The 22,223-nt window shown below is 44.6% G+C and overlaps 1 protein-coding gene across 1 annotated transcript; it reads right to left on the reverse strand.

Moving 5' to 3' along the window:
* Window positions 1–5,313: 5,313 nt before the first annotated feature.
* On the reverse strand, window positions 5,314–21,921 carry LOC122377416 (transformer-2 protein homolog alpha-like). Its single transcript, XM_043357420.1, has 7 exons — window positions 21,769–21,921; window positions 10,250–10,341; window positions 9,988–10,099; window positions 9,661–9,789; window positions 8,858–9,033; window positions 8,100–8,362; window positions 5,314–5,927 (listed from the first exon to the last, which is right to left on the reverse strand). The coding sequence occupies exons 1-7, from the start codon at window positions 21,781–21,783 to the stop codon at window positions 5,911–5,913; spliced, it is 804 nt and encodes a 267-aa protein (XP_043213355.1). The 5' UTR covers window positions 21,784–21,921; the 3' UTR covers window positions 5,314–5,910.
* Window positions 21,922–22,223: the final 302 nt, after the last annotated feature.

The following is a 22,223-nucleotide window of genomic DNA, read 5'->3' on the forward strand; positions in this document are numbered from 1 at the left end:
GGGGCCGACTAACAGGGACTGGCAACAGCTGTAGATGCGGTCACGTGACGCCCTGGGGCGTCCTGGCGGTCAGTGCAGCGCGGTCGGCTGGCGGGCTCGCCACACTTGCGTTCGGAGCGGCCTGGGCCGGCGGGCGAGCCGTGCGAACGTGCGCCAAATCTTGGGCCGAGCGGCCTGTCGCTGTTGGGCCGAATCTCCTTGGGCAGTTCGTTTCTTTTCTTCTCTTTGCATTGGCAGGGAATACGCCCTTCATCACGTGGTGATGTCTTGCACCACTTTCAGGTAATGTGGGAATTAATGCGTGCTAATTCTGAAAAAGGGCCACTGTGCACCGGTGACTCCGTGCTTCGAAATATTCGTGCTCATAAAACCTTCTGTTTATTTAGAACGTTATAACTGCACCTGTATAGATTCATGTTTTACTCGCACGGCTTCGGAAGGGCTGGTTTGTTTGTTTGTTTATTGGGGCTTTAGGGCGCGTCGACTGCAAAGGTCATTTTGCGCCCACGGAAGGGCTGGATGACGTCTCATAAAGCTAACCAATAACCATGAAGCAGATAGTGCTGGGGCGGGCGTCCGACGGCTAGTAAGTGGCATTGTCGAGATAAAAAACTCGACCACATACACAGTTAGTTAACACACGCACTTCGCTGGCTGAACAGCTACACATAAATAAATACATCATCGAGCGCAAAAATAAGTCCGCTTCAAACAATCAGGAACACGTCGACATCAGCTGTTATCTTCATGTTATCTTGAGTGGCTGCTTGATTGCATGACCGCAAGTTAATCTTCAAAGGCCTTTCATTGGACGTCCTGTCGAGAATCGCACACACTGTACACAGGGTACACACTAGCGATGTCATTTTCCAAAAAATGTCTGACCGATACCGACCGAAACCAAAATTTGGGGAAAATTTCCGACCGAATACCGACCGATAACATCCCAAGCCAAAATTTGACCGAAATTTGACCGAAATTCTATTTGCTATTACTCTACCCCAAAATTAAAATAATTGGTAAATTCTGATGGAAAATAATGGGAAATGGCATTTCAGTCCAAATCAGTTAATTCCTAACCACTGCAAAATACATTTTGTGGTAGAAGTTACATTGCTAAGGGTAGACTAGGAGCACAATACACATTACACATGGACCTCAGCATTTCACAGATTTGGTTAATTAGAATTGTCAAGAATCTGCTGTGGTCTATGTAAGGAAGAATACTCATTCATGTTGCGAAAGCACGATCAATTAGTAAGTCTAATGGTTGGTAATAGGTATGCTCATGACAACATTCCCTAGGAGAAAAGGCAGAATCAAAACACCACAAAACACATCAACATCAACACTGCTTGGAAACCGGCCTTGAGTCTTGAGATGAGGTCTGAGATACTCTACGAAGAATTTAACACTGAAAATCCAGCTGAAAAGGCAGGTATTAGGTAGGTAGCTCTGAGCCTGAATTTCGTCCAAAAAATGAAATGAAAATTCATTAAACTGGCACCATAGGCAGCGGAACGGGGTGGGGGAGGGCACCGGGGCACCGTGCCCTCCTTTGATTTTGGCATTTTAACATTAGCCCTATGGGTGTTGCATGGAAAATATGGGACCAAAAGTAGGCAGTGCCCCCCTTTGATTGAAGGTGTTCCGCCGCTACTGACTGGCACTTTGTCTTATCTTTATAAGGAAACACAATATGCAGACAAAATTACTACAAAGTGGCGCAAAATAGTAGAACCCAAGTAGAACCAAGGATTGACTTTTAAGATTCTGTCTTCCCTTCCCTAACTAAAGAATGCAAGACGATGACGTAATATTTATTTATATGCCCTTTTGGTTGAATTATTGAAGTGAAATTATTTTCTTGCAGTGAATTACACTTACAATGTTGATTTCATTAGAATTCAATATCGTGTTGGACCATTTACATCAATAAAATCATTCACGAGGCAGCATGTAACAATCCAAAACCTTTTTTGCAGAAACTTAATCAGCTGGTTTAAAGTCTCTGTTATGGCGCATCTGTTTCGAAATCCCTTGTGTTTGGAGATGATGTGGAAGATTCCAGAAAGCGGACGTGGCCCTCTGTAGTTTTTATCAAGATTCCCATGTATTTATGCTTTGGTCATCTAGATTTCAAACATTTGGTTGGTACCTGCAATATTTAAGGAGAATGTGGAATAGTAGAACACCTGTGAAATGTAAATGTGATCACTGCTAAGTGCTTAGTGCTAACTGTCCAGTCTTCAGAAACACATTTCAGTAATTCAAGTTCTTTTTGTCCTTGCATTTTTGATGACTGTAGGTATAATGATTTTTGTAGGCAATACTTCTTTGATTACAGGTGATATCTTAACAGTTAGACTGGAATTGAGTTTCAAAATTGTGTGTACTTGTGGGGCCAACTGAGTCAAAATCAGCCTGCTTGTAGTTGTGGTTGCACAATGGGTGGCTGCTGCCTGCTGGGTGGGATGGGTACTGATTTGAAGTTGCCAAAATGTGGCATCTTTTGTAGCTTTTGGGGGAAATTTTGCAACTCTTTATCATTAACATCCCAATAAATTTCATTTTAACTAGGCAAAAATGGAATACTTTCTCTTTTTGAAAATGGTTTTACTGGCAGGGTGACCGAAAGTGTCCGATTTTTTGGGGGCCTGACCGACCGATTACCGAATCGGCCAGCATATCTTTTCGGTAACCGAAATTTTCGGTAACCGATTGACATCACTAGTACACACCACATACAGACACACGTTGCATCAAATTTACTGACGATCCATTGTCAGATCCCCATTGCGTTCCAGTACAAATCAGTGACTTCATAGAGGGATTCGATTGTCCCCTCCCTCCCTCCGTTTACAGACGGATATCACATTCACTAACGTCGATTCCTTCGTTCACGGGCTCGCTGCTGTCCACCGCCGGCGGCGCAGGCGAGCTAGGGAGGTCAGATGTGGCATTGGGAAAACCAGCCAAATTTCGGCAAGTGTCGAGTGACGACAAGTGTGGTAACCCTGTTCGGCGAGTGTGGTGTTGTTTTTGAAACGTCTAATGCCCAGCCTTCCGCCACTTACAAAGTTGAGGTGTCTGGTGCCGACTACTTTGGAGTGAAGAAAATAGACCCTTGTTAATGGGGTGTGGGGGGGGGGGCAAAATTACATTACTATTTAATGCGGTACACCGGGGACACGGGTAACATGATGATAAAATGAATCAACTTTCTACTATGTCTCGGAAAAAAGTAGTTCGAGGTTCATATAGCAATATTTCCATTCAGGGTAGAATCCAGTGAATCATCGGCTGCGATTAATTTAGGCCTGAAAGTTCCGCATAAGTATCACCAATCACGCCACATAAGTACCGCGGACGTGAAAATTATGAGTTAGGCCAGCTGATATTTTAACACACCGGCGGCTATTTTTCTTGTTCGCGTGGCTTGTGAAACTCGTCGCCGAATAGAAATCACCGCAGTCGGTGACTGCTGTTGGTGAAGCTGGCCTCTGATCTGTACGAGAAACATCTTAAATACTTGACCACTTATTTGAAAAAGGAAATTCGAAAAATGTGTCCCCAGGGCAGGTTTTCTCATGGGCAGAAATGTGTTCAGGGCGGTACGATTGCTGACAGTACTTACCTGAGCTTATGCACCACTGGGGTAAATAATTTGCTTGCGAGTCTGCGTAGCTGTCCGATGGTGTAGAGATATTTCGTGCTAGACTTATGATCATATGAGATCTGATGGTCAGGAGTTGCAAATAAAATGACTAAAATCTAAATTTTTTATCTATTTAAATCGTTTGTTAATTATCATCTTTGATTCGCTACCCTTGACCATCAAACTTCATAAACATGTCTAACAATGCTGAACTGATGAGCATTTGTGCTGGCGGAGGTATTTAATGATTTGGGTGGGGTGATTTTACGAGGGTTTCAGTCGTAAAATCACCCTGTAGTGATTCTGGGTGATTTTAATATTTTACGCTTTAAATTCCCCGGGCCGTGAGCGTTCCCCTCCCTCCACGACGAATAATTGCGATAGCCTCCGAACGCTCAAAGATAGCAGCACGCAACTTTCAGTACCTTTCTCCCATCAATGTTATATCTTCTGGAGTAATAAATTGAACCTAACCCCTTCATGATGTCACACGGTCAACATAAGCAAAAACTATTATATCACCTGCTGATTTTACGTTAAAATACTACTATGATTGCATATAAGATGTAACAATCCTATTGTACCACCTAAAACCTACACCGTAACTCATGTTCCCAGCTCGCTGGGGTAAGGGTCTTTGAAATACCCTAAAGAGGGATCGTAACTCGTAAGGAGCGCACAAGTATCAGCCCGCTGCTAATCAACTTACCCACCCCAGGGCACCTGACATGTACAGGCCACTTCTCACTGCGTGGCAGATCTTCACTTTTGTCCACTAAGCCGATAATATCTCGGATCAGTTTTGTCATCAGTCACTCGGAAATTATAAAGCGAAGACGTGATAGGCCTCAAAGCTAAAATTAGGTCCATCATTGACTACGTTTTCCACAAGTTTTGACAGCAATTAGAGACAACAATTTGTGCATAGCCAAAATACAAACTTTTACTTTTGTTGATGCACTAGATTGAGTTTACTTCGCGATAGACCCAAATGAGATTTAGGAAGTGTGGAGCATCGCGCATGTCTACGTAATGATTTCCGATCGTCTGATAACATTAACTTCCAAGCTATTATCGGCTTTGTTGAAAACAATGCCTATTATAGTACGGCAGTGAGACGAGGGCAGCCGGTATGAAAGGTGGAATTAGGTAGAATTTAGCCCCAGGTAAAAGGCCGTCAGCCACTACAAAAGTACCTAGAAACCTATATAGGAGCATCATTGAAGTACAATTGTGCAAACATCCCACCCCTTACAGGCAAAGGAATACTAGGAGACCTAGATGCGCGGTTTGAATGAACGAAAGCCATTGCATGACAGCGAGGCAGGAGGATCAAATGATTACCAAGCTCATAATCTTAACCTCAATGATGGGACATATTGGGACTTACGGATAGGGTTTTGCTTGTTCCCCAGCTTGGTAACCGTGTTCAGTGACTTGGCCGTAGCTTCGAGTGTTTCGGTCTTGGCCTTCTAGTGGCTTCAGGTCGATGACCTTGATTCTTATTTTTACATCTTCTTGTGATGTCTGAATGTTCTGAGTTTCTGAGTTTCTGATGCCATCCGAACCGCGCACACTTGGTTTTTCAACCCGGTCGAGTTACTTCTAACTTCCGTTTAAGGACTCGTCGATTTCCATCTTAAAAAGAACAGAACTGGTATTAGTGCCAATCTAAAAAGGCCTTTATTGTAACGCCTGAACATGATGAACTGCGCGGACCGAGCGTCGGTGGCCGGTGCCGGTGGGATGACCAGGTGCCGGCCCCGACCAGCCACCGACGCCCAGTGCACGCGCAAACCAAATGAACGTCCGCCGCCGTCCAGGCCCGGCAGACCGAAAACCAATGAGCACTCTCATACCCACAGCACGACACAACACAGTGATGCGGCCGCCCACGGGCGACGGCCGCGCCCCCGTCCCAGGCCACCGGTCCGGCCGCAGCACACTCACACACGCACTCACTCAGCCAGACGCTCGCTCCCACACAGTCAGTCAATAAGACCATTCATACAGCCAGACACACCGGCGACCGGACTGTGCAGTGCACCCCACAGACTGCAGAGCGCTGCAGACTCGCCCCAGTGAGCCGGACACGCAGGCACACACACAGTATGTGGACAGGAGGATCTTCGGGAGAGGCCGGAACGGAGGAGAAGCCGGTAGGTATGCATGTGTGTGTGTGCGAGGGGAGGGTGGCGCGCGGGAGAGAGGGCGCCGCCGTCAGCGGCCGCCGCTGGCTGGCCGCGCCGCGCTCAGTACCTGTACCGACCTGGAAGACGAGAGAGGACAGCACCGGTCAGGCCGGCCGGACCGCAGCGGACCGGCCGCGGCGTCCCACCACCACCGCCTCCAGCAGCGGCACAGACACAGTGACCGAGAGCCCGCCGCCGACGGGCCCAGGACACCGCCAGCCAGCCGAAACAATCAGCCAATGGTGTGCTGCGCTGTCCGTGTCACTCAGTAACAAATGCACCGAATATTTTCGGCACTGTACACACAGCCAAACCCCTTCCTCCCTTAACCCGCGCCCTGCTGGGGGGGAGGGGTGTTTGAACACCCCCCCCTTGTGGTTTTTCGCGAATATCTCAAAAACGGCGGCGCTCCGCGCCGCCGTTTTTGGTACACCTTATCATACATCAATTCTACACATGTTGTGAAAATTTCAGACCAAGGTCATTCAAGGTCAGGTCACCAGGTCACTTGAAGTGACCTCACCTCATAAAAAGTTTCAATGTCTGTCATAGCTACACCGAGTGACCGATCGCTTTGAAACTTTCAGCGATTGCTAAGAGCAATAGCATGTACAAAATGTATATCTCAGAATTTTGATATCGATGACCTAAGGTCAGGTCAATTTTGCGACCTCCCCATTATAGGTCAATGGGAGAAAGTTGAAATGCGCCTCTTTTGGACGAAAGACATTATAAACACTCCCAAACACTGAATTACAAGTGGTTTAGACACACTGAACATGAAAATGGTGTCCGTGACCCCTGTTTATGCCCTGAGGTCATCTTAGGTCACGAATGGTATCTAACAGTTTTTCGCAAATAACTTTTGATAGAGGCATGCTAGAGCGATGAAAACGCCTTAGATGTGTTCAGCTCGACGATACGGATCGACTGATATGCAACATGACCCTTTCCGGTCAGGTCATGACCTTGACCTGAGGTCAAATTTTCAAGTTGACCTTTCAAGGTCAAGTTATAGTTCATTCGATGCGTCTTGACGAGAGGAACACGATGCCGGTAACAGTAAGCTCGTACAAGGTTCGGGTCAAAAGTTATTGCAGAAAAACTGTTTCCGAAAAAAATCGGTTATTTTTGCAGTTTTTGCCCCCTGCAGGCAAAACCGTTGACGTTAGGTCAAATCTGAGACGATTACTCAGAAAGGGCGTTAATAGGGCTATCGATTGCGCTTTTCCGCGGCGCTGTAGCTCTATTGGTTCCCGAGTTATGCGTGGGCTTCTTGGAAATTGTCGACATTCGACCTGGAAATCGGCGAAATTTTGCCTTCAATGACCTCTGGTGACCTGACCTTTGACCTGACCAAAAAATTGACCGAAGTGATTTCGTCATTATTTTTGACGCTCTTTCGAACGCCGCCTTCCGCGTATCGCTACGTGGCCCAGGAGCCGAGTTAGAAGGGGGGGGGTGTTCAAACACCATCCCCCCCCCCAGCAGGGCGTGGAAATCCAGGACCCCCAGCCGGGCGCGGGTTAACTACAATAACATTTAATGGAGAGAAAATTAATCAGTCTTCGTAACAAATTGATCTTCAATTAACTTTTACTTTGGCTTCTTCAGATACACGGAAAATAGCAAACGTCAAAAGGAAAAAAATCAGCACACAAAAGAAATAGCACGACGGAGGCGTTTGCTATTCCACCACTGAGAAGGGACGAAAACTGTAAAGCCTACGGTAAAAACGAGTTGCCCACCTCCCCGAGCATGCAAACCTTCAACCGACACGAAACACATAGCGCACAGACACGGACGGAAGCAGATGAAGGAGATAATAGTTCGAACAGCATACATAGGGTTCTTGATAGGAGTTGCCTAACGATTTTAGACAACTCGCCGTAATTATGGACTCAGCTAACATGATTCGTACTTTTTCCAAGAGATGAAAGGAATGCGATCAATTACTGCAAAAATGCTTCTCATATCTCGAGACTTATATGATCGGGGTAAGGGCAGAATGTAGCATTTTAGGGGCAGGGGATAAGTAGCAAAACTTAAATAGGTAATTTAAACAAAAATTTGACTTCAATAGCTAACTGTCATCGCTAGCAACGGCTGGCAAGTCTTAATATAAAATCATTCTTTGGCACGTACTCACCTTGTTATGCAAGCGATTGTGCACGCTTCAACGATACCAAGACGCCACCTTTATAATTTGTCAGAGGTAGCAGAGTTAACTGCCTGTGCTCAGTTCTCACCTCCGTCATATTCACGGCGTGGCGAGTAGGAGCGGCTGCGCGAGCGGCGGTAGCGCCGGCCGCCTCCGTAGTAGGGCGACGGCGAACGCCGGTAGTCGTCCCGCCGGTAGTCGTCGCGCCGATAGTCGTCCCGGTAGTAGTCGTCACGCCGGTCGTAGCCGCCGCGCCGATCGTAGTCGCGCCGGTCGTCGTAGCGGTCGTAGCCGCCGTGGCCACCGCCGTAGCCACCGTAGCCGCGACGGCCCCGGGAGCGACGGGAGAACCTGGCCCAGTCAACAACCGTTAGAACAGAGTACACTTACACTTCGCAAGTGAACAGTTTTTTTTTTTACGCCAACTAATAAAGCAGGATTTCATGTCAGGATCTTGACAGGATCTATAAGAAAAGGATGTGGATTAGATGCATGAACTGTATTATGTAGCCTATTCGTTGAAAACTTTTTTCAAAGATGAAAAATGATACCATTTCTGATTTTTGGGATAAAAATATTTTTCCTTTAGGTGTGATCTTCCACCCAAAATTTTGAAAAATAAAAAGTGAGGGAGGGGAGAGAGCGAGAGCGAGAGCAAGAGCGAGAGCGAGAGCGAGAGCGAGAGCGAGAGCGAGAGCGAGAGCGAGAGCGAGAGAGAGAGAGAGAGAGAGAGAGAGAGAGAGAGAGAGAGAGAGAGAGAGAGAGAGAGAGAGAGAGAGAGAGAGAGAGAGAGAGATGTGCAGTGTACACACAACACTGTCACAAAGCACCATAATAAGGACTTACTGAGAGGGACGGCCCATGTAGATTCCGGGCGTCGGTGTGTGCGGCCGCTTGGTGATGGAGAAGTCCACGCGGATCTTGCGGTTATCGATCTCGATGCCGTTGCAGTCCTCCTTGGCACGCTTGGCATCCTCCAGATTCTCAAAGTAGACGAAGGCGAAGCCACGGGACCGGCCCGTCTGTCGGCGAAATATCGGACATGTTCTTTCTATTTGTTTGTTGCGGGTAAGGGGCGGATATGTTCTTTCTACGATAGGAATGTATTTACGTGATATAACATAAATAACATAGACTCTTAGACATAAGATCCCAGTAAGATCCCAGTGCTGAGTGGGCTAGCTGCGGTCATTTATATATAAGCCTTGGTTTCGTGCTGTGACGATACTCGCATTGAGGTGAGGCACCGGTTGCCACACGGATAAGAACGAACTGTGCCGGAGGTCGTCAACGGCGAAAAATGACCGAGCAGAAATTCCACAACCCCTCCAAGGGTTCGAGAAGTGATACGTTTATCAAATGAATTGACGACCAACGAACTTTGAAAAGCCCATTCAGTAGGCCGTTACGTTTGGTCATACCTAAAAAATCGCATTCCTTCATTCTTCCCAACACACGACAAAGCGTCATCTCAACGTGTCACTCTTCACATGGACAAATTTAGAAACAAATCGCTCACGAGCATTTAAATAAAACGCGAGTAACTGTCAAATGACTGCAGAAACCCACTTCCCACTACCTTGCCATATGACATAGCTAAGCACAGTTGAATCCAAGATGCTTCAGTAAGAAAGCAAGCCTTGACTGACCTGGGCATCGGTGACGATGGTGATCTCGTCGATGTTGCCGTACTTGGAGAAGACGTCACGCAGGTGCCGCGTCTGGGTGTACAGACTCAGTCCAAATACGCCCAGGCAGCGGGTGGCAGACGGATTTTCCTGTGGCACACCGACCAGCACCGTCAAACCGCATCGAGCTGCGACTGACCACACTCTGATGGTAGCATGATAGCACTCAGCAGCAGTATTCAGAGTTCACACGAAACATGGGAAGAAAGTAGAAACACGGTTTAAAATATTGAGGTATGTCTGACACAACTGGCAATCCCAGCCAGCCCTCGCTGACACTGCACTCACCCTGTCGCCGAGGTGGCGGCGTCGGTTGGAGCCCGGCGACCGGCTGCGCTGCCGGGTTCGCTTCGGCGAGTAGCTGCGTGACCGGTCCCGTTCCCGCGAGCCGGACTTGGACCTGAAACCGGGCACACATTTCAGAATTGTGATTATCGTTGGAGCTTAGGGGCACTGCATCATCTGTCGCACAACAGACAAGAAGCACCTTCGGTGACAGTAGTCACTATTGTAATGTGATAATATGACATTGTAACGGCGATACACTCACCGTGAGGCAGCCCGTTTGTTACGCCGTTCCGGGCTGTACGAGTCCGCTGAACCGTTTGGTGTTCCCTCCTTCACATTTCGCTCCGGTGAACTCTGAAAAAGGACATAATCAAAAGTGGGCTTCTCCAGCAACAAAGAAATTAGATGAGAGCATGTGATAACACACCAGTAAATACCACATCTCTGACAACACTTGGCTAGTGGGTGAAAATGTGCTGCACCCTGTGGTTTTTGCGAGCCCCACCGGCCAGTGTCTCCTTCCAGACAGTAATGTGATCCTCAGCCAAGCATCCGCCATCCCGTCACCTACGCAGACTTGTAAGCGATTCAACTCTGATTGAATCGATTCTCATGAATTGCTTGAAAATGCCGACTCACTGTGATTGAGTCGGTTGAATCACCTCTTGTCACCTCTTGTCACCATATGAATCCTGATTGAATCGGTCACACATGGCAACTGCAAGTGATTGAATCGGCAACTCATCGATTCAAGTTGATTGAATTAACAAAATGATTCAATCACCATGTGCTGAAAATTGAAGTTATGACCATATTTAGTACTATATTATGTACAAATATATGTGGCATTTGCGTCATAGTCACACACAATGCACTGCAAAATTTTTAGGTATTTTGTCAGTATTATAAATGCGCACAGCTATCATTATTGAAAAAAAAAACATAAAAATTTTGTTTTAAGTTTTTAATCAAACTGTAAACACAAATTATACATAAATGTCAGTGCATGTAGATGAAAAAATGAATGTAATGTTTCTTTCCATTGCCCTAAAATCAGTATAGTAATCAAGTTAACAGTAGCAGTAAGCAGGCGCACATTGCTCAACACACATGTTTTAGATATCATGTTAATCTTTATATTTTCAATACCCTGTTTCATCAGGACATTTGTGAGTAAGCAAAACATATTGATGAATACACAATGCATGTTTACATTATAATTTGGTAACCTTATACTGATTTGATTTTGGGGTAAGGGTCATAAATTGCTTGATCTAACCCATGGTCTTCTCACTCACTTTACATTTCCCAGCAGAATCAGCGTTTACCTATCACCGTAAATAATTGGAATACCTTGGCTTATGAGCGTTGATGGATCTGTCACATATTGCCGTGGTGGCTCCCAATTACACAAAAGTAGATACATACCCTACTAGGTATTAACCCGCGCCCTGCTGGGGGGGGGTGTTTGAACACCCCCCCTTGTGGTTTTTCGCGAATATCTCAAAAACGGCGGCGCGGAGCGCCGCCGTTTTTGGTACACCTTATTATACATCAATTCTACACATGTTGTGAAAATTTCAGACCAAGGTCATTCAAGGTCAGGTCACCAGGTCACTTGAAGTGACCTCACCTCATAAAAAGTTTCAATGTCTGTCATAGCCACACCGAGTGACCGATCGCTTTGAAACTTTCAGCGATTGCTAAGAGCAATAGCATGTACAAAATGTTTATCTCAGAATTTTGATATCGATGACCTAAGGTCAGGTCAATTTTGCGACCTCCCCGTTATAAGTCAATGGGAGAAAATTGAAATGCGCCTCTTTTGGACGAAAGACATTATAAACACTCCCAAACACTGAATTACAAGTGGTTTAGACACACTGGACATGAAAATGGTGTCCGTGACCCCTGTTTATGCCCTGAGGTCATCTTAGGTCACGAATGGTATCTAACAGTTTTTCGCAAATAACTTTTGATAGAGGCATGCTAGAGCGATGAAAACGCCATAGATGTGTTCAGCTCAACGATACGGATCGACTGATATGCAACATGACCCTTCCCGGTCAGGTCATGACCTTGACCTGAGGTCAAATTTTCAAGATGACCTTTCAAGGTCAAGTTATAGTTCATTCGATGCGTCTTGACGAGAGGAACACGATGCCGGTAAAAGTAAGCTCGTACAAGGCTTGGGTCAAAAGTTATTGCAGAAAAACTGTTTCCGAAAAAATCGGCTATTTTTGCAGTTTTTGCCCCCTGCAGGCAAAACCGTTGACGTTAGGTCAAATCTGAGAGAATTACTCAGAAAGGGCGTTAATGGGGCTATCGAATGCGCTTTTCCGCGGCGCTGTAGCTCTATTGGTTCCCGAGTTATGCGTTGGCTTCTTGGAAATTTTCGACATTCGACCTGGAAATCGGCGAAATTTTGCCTTCAATGACCTCTGGTGACCTGACCTTTGACCTGACCAAAAAATTGACTGAAGTGATTTCCTCATTATTTTTGACGCCCTTTCGAACGCCGCCTTCCGCGTATCGCTACGTGGCCCAGGAGCCGAGTTAGAAGGGGGGGTGTTCAAACACCCCCCCCCCCCAGCAGGGCGTGGAAATCCAGGACCCCCAGCAGGGCGCGGGTTAAAAAACAACCACCTTCCCATCACGTCCACCATCACCCAAAAACTATTGTTATCATAGATCAACAAACAATCTTTATCCGTTTGGTGTTCTTCACCTTCTAGTTTTGAGGACCGCTAACAGTTTTGCATTCGATGCTAAATTCGGATTAGAGATTTGCCAGACTGCTCGCAATATTTGCCACATGCAAACCACGCAAAATACGCTTTCATGTCGCAGTTGCGTCAATATACGCTGCAACTACCTAGTGCTGGGCTAAATGCATATTGCCAAACCAATTTAGATTTCTACTGTTGGATATTTTTTCTTTAATGAATTGGACAGGATAAAAAACTGTTTTACACGCATGCACAAATATGCTTAATTGAATCTAAAAATATAAACTATGTATTTTATCCATGGTTCTGCTGCTAAATTAAAGATGGCTGCCCACTTAGCGCATGCGTACTTCAGTACTAAAGGCCTGGCTACACTATGCGTGTTCTGCGTGCGTTTTTGCGAGCTTGCATGTTTTGCGTATATTATATAAACGTTAATAAAGCCTTTTATGATAATTTAATAATTAATTTTTTTATAAAGCAATACTCAGTCAATTGGTTCATTTAATAAACATATCGTTGAGTACTGGAACATTTCCTGAAAGTATGAAGATGGCTGTGGTGAAGCCATTATACAAATCTGGAAGTAAAAATATATTTAGCAACTATAGACCCATTAGTATCCTTCCCTATCTTTCCAAACTTCTAGAAAAGATTGTACACCAGAGAATCAATGCATACCTCATACAGAATGACATATTATGTAAGGATCAATTTGGCTTTCAAAAATCCTTATCAACATACATGCCTATAGTACTCCTGCAAGAACGAATAACAAAAAGCATGGAAAATGGGAAAATGTCCTCAGCGGTATTCATTGACCTTAAAAAAGCATTTGATACAGTGAACCACAACATACTCATCAGCAAATGTCGTAAATACGGATTTACTGGTCGTGCTCTTCGCTTTATCAAGTCATATCTCACAAACAGACAACAATGTGTAGAATTTAAAAGTACTAGATCCTCTTTTCAAAGTATTAAGCTAGGAGTGCCCCAAGGCTCTATCCTAGGCCCCTTACTCTTCCTTATATACATAAATGACTTGGTGAAAATACACAGGAACTACAAGAAAATATGAATAAAGAACTTGAAGCTGTATCCATTTGGCTTCAAGCAAACAAACTCACACTCAACGTACAAAAAACCATTTACCAAGTATACAACCAAATGGGTAATATCATTAATTTGAACATTATGATACATGGTGAAAAAATTGAAATAGCAGAAAAAGTAAAATATCTAGGCATCACTATTGACCCTGCCTTGAAGTGGAAATACCACATCGATAACATAGCAATCATTATCAGTAGAAATATTGGAATCTTGAGTAGAGCGAAGTACTTTCTTCCTGAAAAGTCATTACTCTTGCTCTACAACTCACTGATTCTTCCTTACTTAAACTATTGCTGCCTAATCTGGGGTTTCACATATCCAACTTATCTCCACAAAATCGAAGTATTACAAAAACGAGCAGTTCGAATTATAGTAAATGAACATCGTCTTGCACATACTATGCCCATATTTCGTAAGCTCAATGTTCTTAAAGTAAACGCACTAGCTAGACAACAACTTATCATGTTCATGTATCGAAAATTCGCTTCACATTTACCATCACAACTTAACCAATTGTTTGCTACAGTAGATCAGGATAATATAAGAACAAGAAATAGACAACATTTTCACGAACCCTTCTCGGCAAAACGTTATCGTGCACAAATAGCATCATGGATAGGACCGCGTGTCTGGAATAATGTCGTTGCATCCCAATTCTCTATAACAACCATTAACCCGCGCCCTGGTGTGGGTCTGAGCCACCTTCGCCCTGGTGGGGGGGGGCCAAAATGACCCCCCCCGTCTAACTCGAAAACGAAGAGGGCTAGGAAGACGCAGAAAAAAGCAAACGAAAGCCCATAACAAGTACGTTCGAAAGTATTTCGGTCATTTTTTCGCTAAGGTCAATATTGAGGTCGCTAGAGGTCATCATAGGTCAAATTTCAGTGTTTTCGGTGTTGCCGGACATATTCCGCTGTAGCTCGGAAACTAGAAGAGCTAGAGAGCCGCGGAAAAAAGCAATCGATAGCTCTTTTCAAGCTCTTTCGCCAAGGTTCGTCAGATTTGACCTCAGCTCAACGGTTTGGCCTACAGAGGTCATGCAAGGTCAACTTGGCAAATTTCGTTGAAAATGTTTTTAACTATAGCATGCATTCACGAGAAAATAGAGAAACGATTCATGCACCATCGTGCTTGGCTCGTCGAGACGCGTCGAATGATATATAGTTTGACCTCGAAAGGTCATTTTGAAAATTTGACCTCAGGTCAAGGTCATGACCTTACCGAAATAGGTCATGCTGCATATCATTCGATCCGCATTGACGAGACAAACACGATAAACGTCGAACGGAGTCTCTATCTCTATTCAATAACAAGTAAGTGCAGAAAAACCGCTGGTGACCTCTGGTGACCAGGGAGATGACCTAGCGTGACCTCAGCGAGGTCACAAGCAAATGGTTTCACATGGGCTGTGATTTGCTGACCCAAGACACTTCAATAACGAAATATAGGAACAATCACGCCCGATTTAGCTGAAAAACAACTACTTTTCGATTCTCCCATTGACTTATAATGGGGAGCAGCGATGACCTGACCTGACCTTAGGTCACATTTATAAAAAATCCGAGATAGCCATTTTGTAGAGCTGGGTGACATCTTCAAGTACTGTAAATTTTACATCGATCGGATAAAAGCTGTGCCTTTGAGAGAGCTTTGAACTTTTTTAGAGGTGGTGTCAGTTTTGGTGACCTTGTGACCTGACCTGACCTGACCCGAACCCCCCAAAAAAGGACATGATGTAAAAATGTTGAATAAACAGCTATACAAAGTTTCAGGGCGCTAACTCAAGTGGTTTCTGAGTTATCGCTGAAAAACCACAGGGGGGGGGCCAAAATGGCCCCCCCCCCACCAGGGCGAAGGTTAATCAGATGTCTAAATCTCAGCTAAAAAGACACGTCAAAGCATACTTCATACAAAATATGTAAGCTTTCTCGAGAATTTCCTCTTGAATTCTCGCTATCCTTTCATTGCAACTTAATTTCAAATGTACTTGCCTCAAAACTGCACTAATTGCAAGTAAATCACGTTTCATCGAAATTATTTTCATCATCGTCACCATGAATAACTCTGGCGCTGGAGCAAGGAGCCTGACCAGCAACAAGCTTCGCTTAGCTGGAAAGGCTTTTCTGCCCTCAGCATTGACCGGCCGAATTTTTGACCAGAGCGAATCCCCACGTATGTTTGCATGACGTGTGAATGAACGATTAGTTTTTTTCTACTCTAGATGAATGCATGCCCTTCTGAGTGAAAGTTGCTTTCGGTATCGTAGTAGAGAACAGTCATCTGTCTGGTTTCAGCAGTGGCTACTTTCGCATTCTGTTCTTGTCTCCGCCTAAACCCGCTACCCCTTCTCTCATTTGCTTTTTTAGTTTTATTTCCTTTCTTAGCACTTTAGCAGGGAGTGCCGCGACTTATCAGTTTATTTTATCTGGTGTTAACGTAAGGTTCTGCTAGTCGCTGGGTTTGAGGGCGGGGGCACTCCTGGTCACCTGATCATGGGTGGCGGAGTAGTTCGAAAAAAAAGATATAACAAAAACAAAACATAATATTGTTCCTTTCTAGAACCGTATTATGCAAATCACGCAAACTCGCAAAAGCAAAAAACGCACGCAGAAAACGCGTCCTGGTAGCCAGGCCTTTACGTGGGGCGGGCTTGGAATTGTTGTTTTGTCATTGAAAATATGGATGGTTGAGGTAGTTTTATCATGAGAGCATTCAGTTTATATTATGTAACTATTGAATAACTTCGTATGTGTCGATATTCCGTATTCTTGATAGTAAAGAAAACTTGTAGCACGCCGAAAATGTCTAGTCCTATGTAATGCTTTACTGGCTTTACCACTGCTTCATAAAGTATCAATCAATATTTTTTTTTTTTTTGAATGGCTGATCACCAGCTACTTAAGTTTGGTATCACAATTGATTTGCAAATTTTGTTCCTTTTCGATGATGCTGATAATATGTGGTAGTGTCCTGTGCAATTTTGCATGTTTCCTTTTGCAAGCGCCAAGCAGATAAATGAATTTTTATAAGTCTCTGGTAGCTTCATTTGTAACAGAGCTTGTCTTTTCTGTACTTAAATTATCATCTTTACACCGTATTTATATGAATATCTACAACTTTGTTGAGTTCAGTATAGATTTAGTACTTTTCTATGATTTTTGGTATTTTCTTAGTGTATTTGGTTGGTATCTGTTTGGTATCAGTTTCCAAAAATGACTTAAATTGATATCACATATGTATAAATTTTAGATAACAACTTGATTGAATCACGTTGAGTTAAATCATGAGTTGAGTCATTCCCTGAATCGCTGATAATGGGATGAGTCGTGATTGAGTTGAATCACAGGGTCCATGAGTCGTGATTGAATCGCTTGGAAAATCAGACTGTTTGATTGAGTTATGATTGAATCGGTCATTTCATCAAGTGAGTCGTGATTGAATTGATTGAATTTTTTTGAATCGTTTACAAGTCTGCACCTACGTGCTGCAAAAGTGGCTGCAGCTCCAAGCCAAGGTAGCCCCATGGAGCAAAAATAAATTTTACACAAACTCAGCATCCATCCCAGCTAGCTTATCCTCAGTAAAGTTCATCTGAAACCAGTTCGGGCGCAGCAAAGCACCGCGAGGACTTAGTTTCGGCTCCTGCAACGCTGTCTGCTGAACGTAATGCTTTCAGAGCCACACAGTCCCATTTCTACGCTCGACCTTACGATCCAGATCGTTGTCGAATACAATCCCTGCTGATGAAATATGATCCTTTCCCGTCGGAGAAGCACAGGACGGTTCCAGCGTAGATGGAAATACAGCTGTTTCACTGTGATATTTGAGACTTTCATCCCTACTGACGATGCAAGATATCATCCCTACTGACAATGCAAGATGTGGGCAAACATGTTGGTATTCAAATGTTTTGTATCACACACATTCTAGGAAGCAATTTGGAGTTACTGTTGGACTCAGCAAAGAGCAACGAGATAAGCTATACTTCAGCCTATTAGGTGCTCAACTACTCTACTTCTTTCAAGTCGATGATGATGATGAATTGGGGTTTTTGGGCGCCCGGACTACAGTGGTCATCTGCAGAGTTGGCCTGCGCTACGCTACGTTACGCACTACGTTACGCTACGTTTGCTTTTTTGGCCAAAACTACGATACCGAATTACGATACGTTATATATTGCTACGTTACTGAATTACGGTATTTGTTAATTAACGCAGCAAATTATTTTATCGTACTACGTTATGCAATATGTCATCATCCACTACCCAGTGGAAACGGTTAGTCTCTAGAAAGCCAAATACTGCGCACAATGATCGCCGGCTTTGCAGCATCGTCGGTGCGGCGGTGCCTACGCGCTACTCGCTAGATGCGCTGGACTTCCGAGTTCCGACAGGGAATTCCCTGGGACTCCCCAGTGGGAAATCCTCGGTGTCGGTCCGGCCGGAAGAAAGACTCAGTGGTATTCATATAGCAGGCGTCTCACATCCGTGTAAACGGCCGGAGGTCTGGTGACGATATGAGTAAACTGAAAAAAAATTATGTACCTTATACAAATACAGCTGACCTGTAATTGCTACGGAATCCATTTCGTAGTTCCTACGTTATTCTATTATTTTCCGTACTACGCTACCGAAACATCCCAATTACGCTACGAAACGGTACTGACAGCTACGGGTTACCGAAAACTTCAAAATAACGTAACGTAGGCCAACTCTGGTCATCTGCGCTTCTTTCAAGTCTTCCTAACAACTTTTAAAGTTGCAGAGAGCCAAGTGAATACCATACTATATCCTCAACAAAGTCCATTTTCTACCATTATTTTGATTTTTGATGGAGTGTGTGGGTCTTGGACCACCATCAGTGACAGTGTTTGTGCAGGCCTGAACAACCACTTACTATAAACTTCATTTCATTTTTTTGTGTGTCTAAAATGGGCTGAAGAGCTAAAATGAGCATGAGCTGAGTGGGCTAACTTCAACTTATGCCAACAGCAGTATCTTCTTAATTCTTATACAGTGAATATCTGTCTACCAGCAGCAGATTTGTGATAATACATCGATTTGCAGCCAGATTGACCAGCATAATGTTGTTCACAGTTTTGATAACAGACTCCTTCTAAAAAATAGCAACACATAAGCAATGTGATTTTGATATCAGCATCCATTAAAAAAAAAGAACAACACGTCACAAGAACAATGTGCAGGCACATTAGGTACCTAGGTATTTGATATCAGGGCCATGATATATCAGGGCCAGGACAACATACTTTTGATTGCATTGAAAGGGACACTCAGTACCATAATGATGGGTGGGCACCACATCACAATCACTTCCTCATTTAGGTGCAGTTATCCTGTAACCTTGCCAAGATTGCTTTTAAGCATTTTTTTAAAGACTTAGTTTAAAAGAAATCCTTCAAACTAGGTACTAGAAATGAGGCAACAAGGTCTTTGATAAACCAATACGAAATGAAAAATTTATTGAAAGATGATTTACAATAAAGTACCTAAAAATTTAACACTAGTTTGCTGCTGCTGCAGGGGGTTTCAAAATTGCCTATGTCTTCAAAACCATCCATGTCTTAGCATTAGTAACTTGCTCCTTTTTGTCACTAGAAAATGAATTGGGCTTTCTATTTACAACAAAAGTTGAACAATATATGTGAAGTACCATCAAAAATATCTAAGTGGAGTTAGTCATTTTTACATTTATGAGAACGGGAGGGTATCGGTAACCCTGGCGTCACCGGTAGCGTTTTCGTTCAAGGTTAAGGTTTCCTGTATTAGGCAGTATTAGGGCACCGTGCCAAGCCGAAGCATGTTGTGACGTCACTGGGGAAGAGAACGTACCACGCTATCAGTATCGACTGAGACTCAGATAGACTCAGAACGACTCAGGCAGACTCAAACTGACTCAGACCGACTCAACCGACTCAAATAGATTTCGATCGACTCAGACCGACTCAGAACGACCCAAACTGACTCAGACCGACTCAACCGACTCAAATCGATTCCGATCGACTCAGACCGACTCAGAACGACTCGACCGACTCAAAAAGATTCCGATCGACTCAGACCAACTCAGAACGACTCAAACTGACTCAGGACCGACTCAACCGACTCAACTTGATTCCGATCGACTCAAACAGACTCAGAACGACTCAGGCAGACTCTAACCGACTCAGGCAGACTCAAACTGACTCCACCGACTCAGAACGACTCAAACTGACTCAGACCGACTCAAACTGACTCAGACCGACTCAACCGACTCAAATCGATTCCGATCGACTCAGACCGACTCAGAACGACTCAAACTGACTCAGACCGACTCAACCGTCTCAAATCGATTCCGATCGACGCAGACAGACTCAGAACGACTCAGGCAGACTCTAACCGACTCAGGCAGACTCAAACTGACTCCACCGACTCAGAACGACTCAAACTGACTCAGACCGACTCAAACTGACTCAACCGACTCAAATCGATTCCGATCGACTCAGACCGACTCAGAACGACTCAAACTGACTCAGACCGACTCAACCGTCTCAAATCGATTCCGATCGACGCAGACAGACTCAGAACGACTCAGGCAAACTCAAACCGACTCAGGCAGACTCAAACTGACTCGATTTGAGTCAGTTGAGTCGGTTTGAATCCGCCTGAATCTGTCTGAGTCGTTCTGAGTCTTTCTGAGTCGCTCGAAATCGATCTGAATCAGTCTGAGTCTGCCTGAGTCGGTTTGAGTCTGCCTGAGTCTGCCTGAGTCGGTTTGAGTCTGCCTGAGTCTATCTGAATCGGCCCGAGATCTGCCTGAGTCGGTTCGAGTCTGCCTGAGTCGTTCTGAGTTTGTCTGAGTCGCTCGGAATCGATTTCAGTCGGTTTGAGTCTGCCTGAGTTGTTCTGAGTCTGCCTGAGTCATTCTGGGTCTGCCTGAGTCGCTCGGAATCGATTTGAGTCGGTTTGAGTCCGCCTGAGTGGTTCTGAGTCGGTCTGAGTCGATCGGAATCGATTTGAGTCGGTTGAGTCGGTCTGAGTCAGTTTGAGTCGGTCTGAGTCAGTTTGAGTCGTTCTGAGTCGGTCGAGTCAGTTTGAGTCTGCCTGAGTCGGTTTGAGTCTGCCTGAGTCGTTCTGAGTCTGTCTGAGTCTATCGTAATCGATCGGAATCTATTTGAGTCGGTTGAGTCGTTCTGAGTCGGTCTGAGTCGATCGGAATCGATTTGAGTCGGTTGAGTCGGTCTGAGTCATTTTGGGTCGTTCTGAGTCGATCTGAGTCGATCGGAATCTATTTGAGTCGGTTGAGTCGGTCTGAGTCAGTTTGAGTCTGCCTGAGTCAGTTTGAGTCTGCCTGAGTCGTTATGAGTCTATCTGAGTCTCAGTCGATACTGATGGCGTGGTACGTTCTCTTACCCAGTGACGTCACAGCATGCTACGGCATGGCACGGTGGCCTAATACTGCCTAATGCAGGAAACCTTGAACGAAAACGCTACCGGTGACGCCAGGGTTACCGATACCAACGGGAGTACCCCTTCAAAGAATCAGGAGTGACGTCACAGCATCCGCCTATGGTTTGCGGGCGAGTGACTGCACTGTACATATTGACAGCATTGCTTGATTTCTTTTCGGCATTACATGAGTGGATAATACACCATAGGTGAGTACCTATACCCTACTCGCCAGCCCCAACCAACAAACCAACAGGTATAGGTAACCAATGGACATTTATTTCATTACCGTACTAGCAAAATTCCAGAACAATCATCAAATATGATAACGGTTAGTTTATTTCTTTCGTCGAAAGGACGGTTAACAATAGAACTTCATTAAGATGACGGTGAATGATGCGCCAGGAATGCCGAAGTATTTCAAAGTATAATTAAAGACGACTTACAAAGAAACGAATTAGGGCACTTCAAGCGAACATATTCATCTCAACTAACCTCTCGGTCGCTCATCTTCAAATTTCACTACGAAACGCACTTCAAGAGAAAACGTGAACGCCGGGACAGCACACCACACCGACTCAAAATGGCGGCACGCGGAATTCTCAACAACGACGCCGACGCCGCATGGCGACGGTCGGACGCGACGGATCGCTAGATGGGGACACTGTACCAGCTGGCCTTGAACGTTTCCATTCATAAATGACGTCAGCTAAGAAACTATTCTCAAAACAAACCATACGATGGGCAAATTAGATTATTATTTCATCTTCTAAGGCTTTGAAGTATATTACTATACTGTCCTGATTTTTGCCTTCAGCTCTTTCAAAATAAAATGATAAGCTTTTCCTTGAAACACCAACTGTAAATGCTATGTGCTTCACTGAAGTATCATGTAGCTTTCAAGCAAGGTCATTTATTGGTTTGAAAGAAAATAGGTAGCTTTTTGCCTT

This window comes from Amphibalanus amphitrite, unplaced genomic scaffold (assembly GCF_019059575.1).
Source record: "Amphibalanus amphitrite isolate SeventyFive unplaced genomic scaffold, NRLGWU_Aamphi_draft 000044F_arrow, whole genome shotgun sequence".
NCBI lineage: Eukaryota > Metazoa > Arthropoda > Thecostraca > Balanomorpha > Balanidae > Amphibalanus > Amphibalanus amphitrite.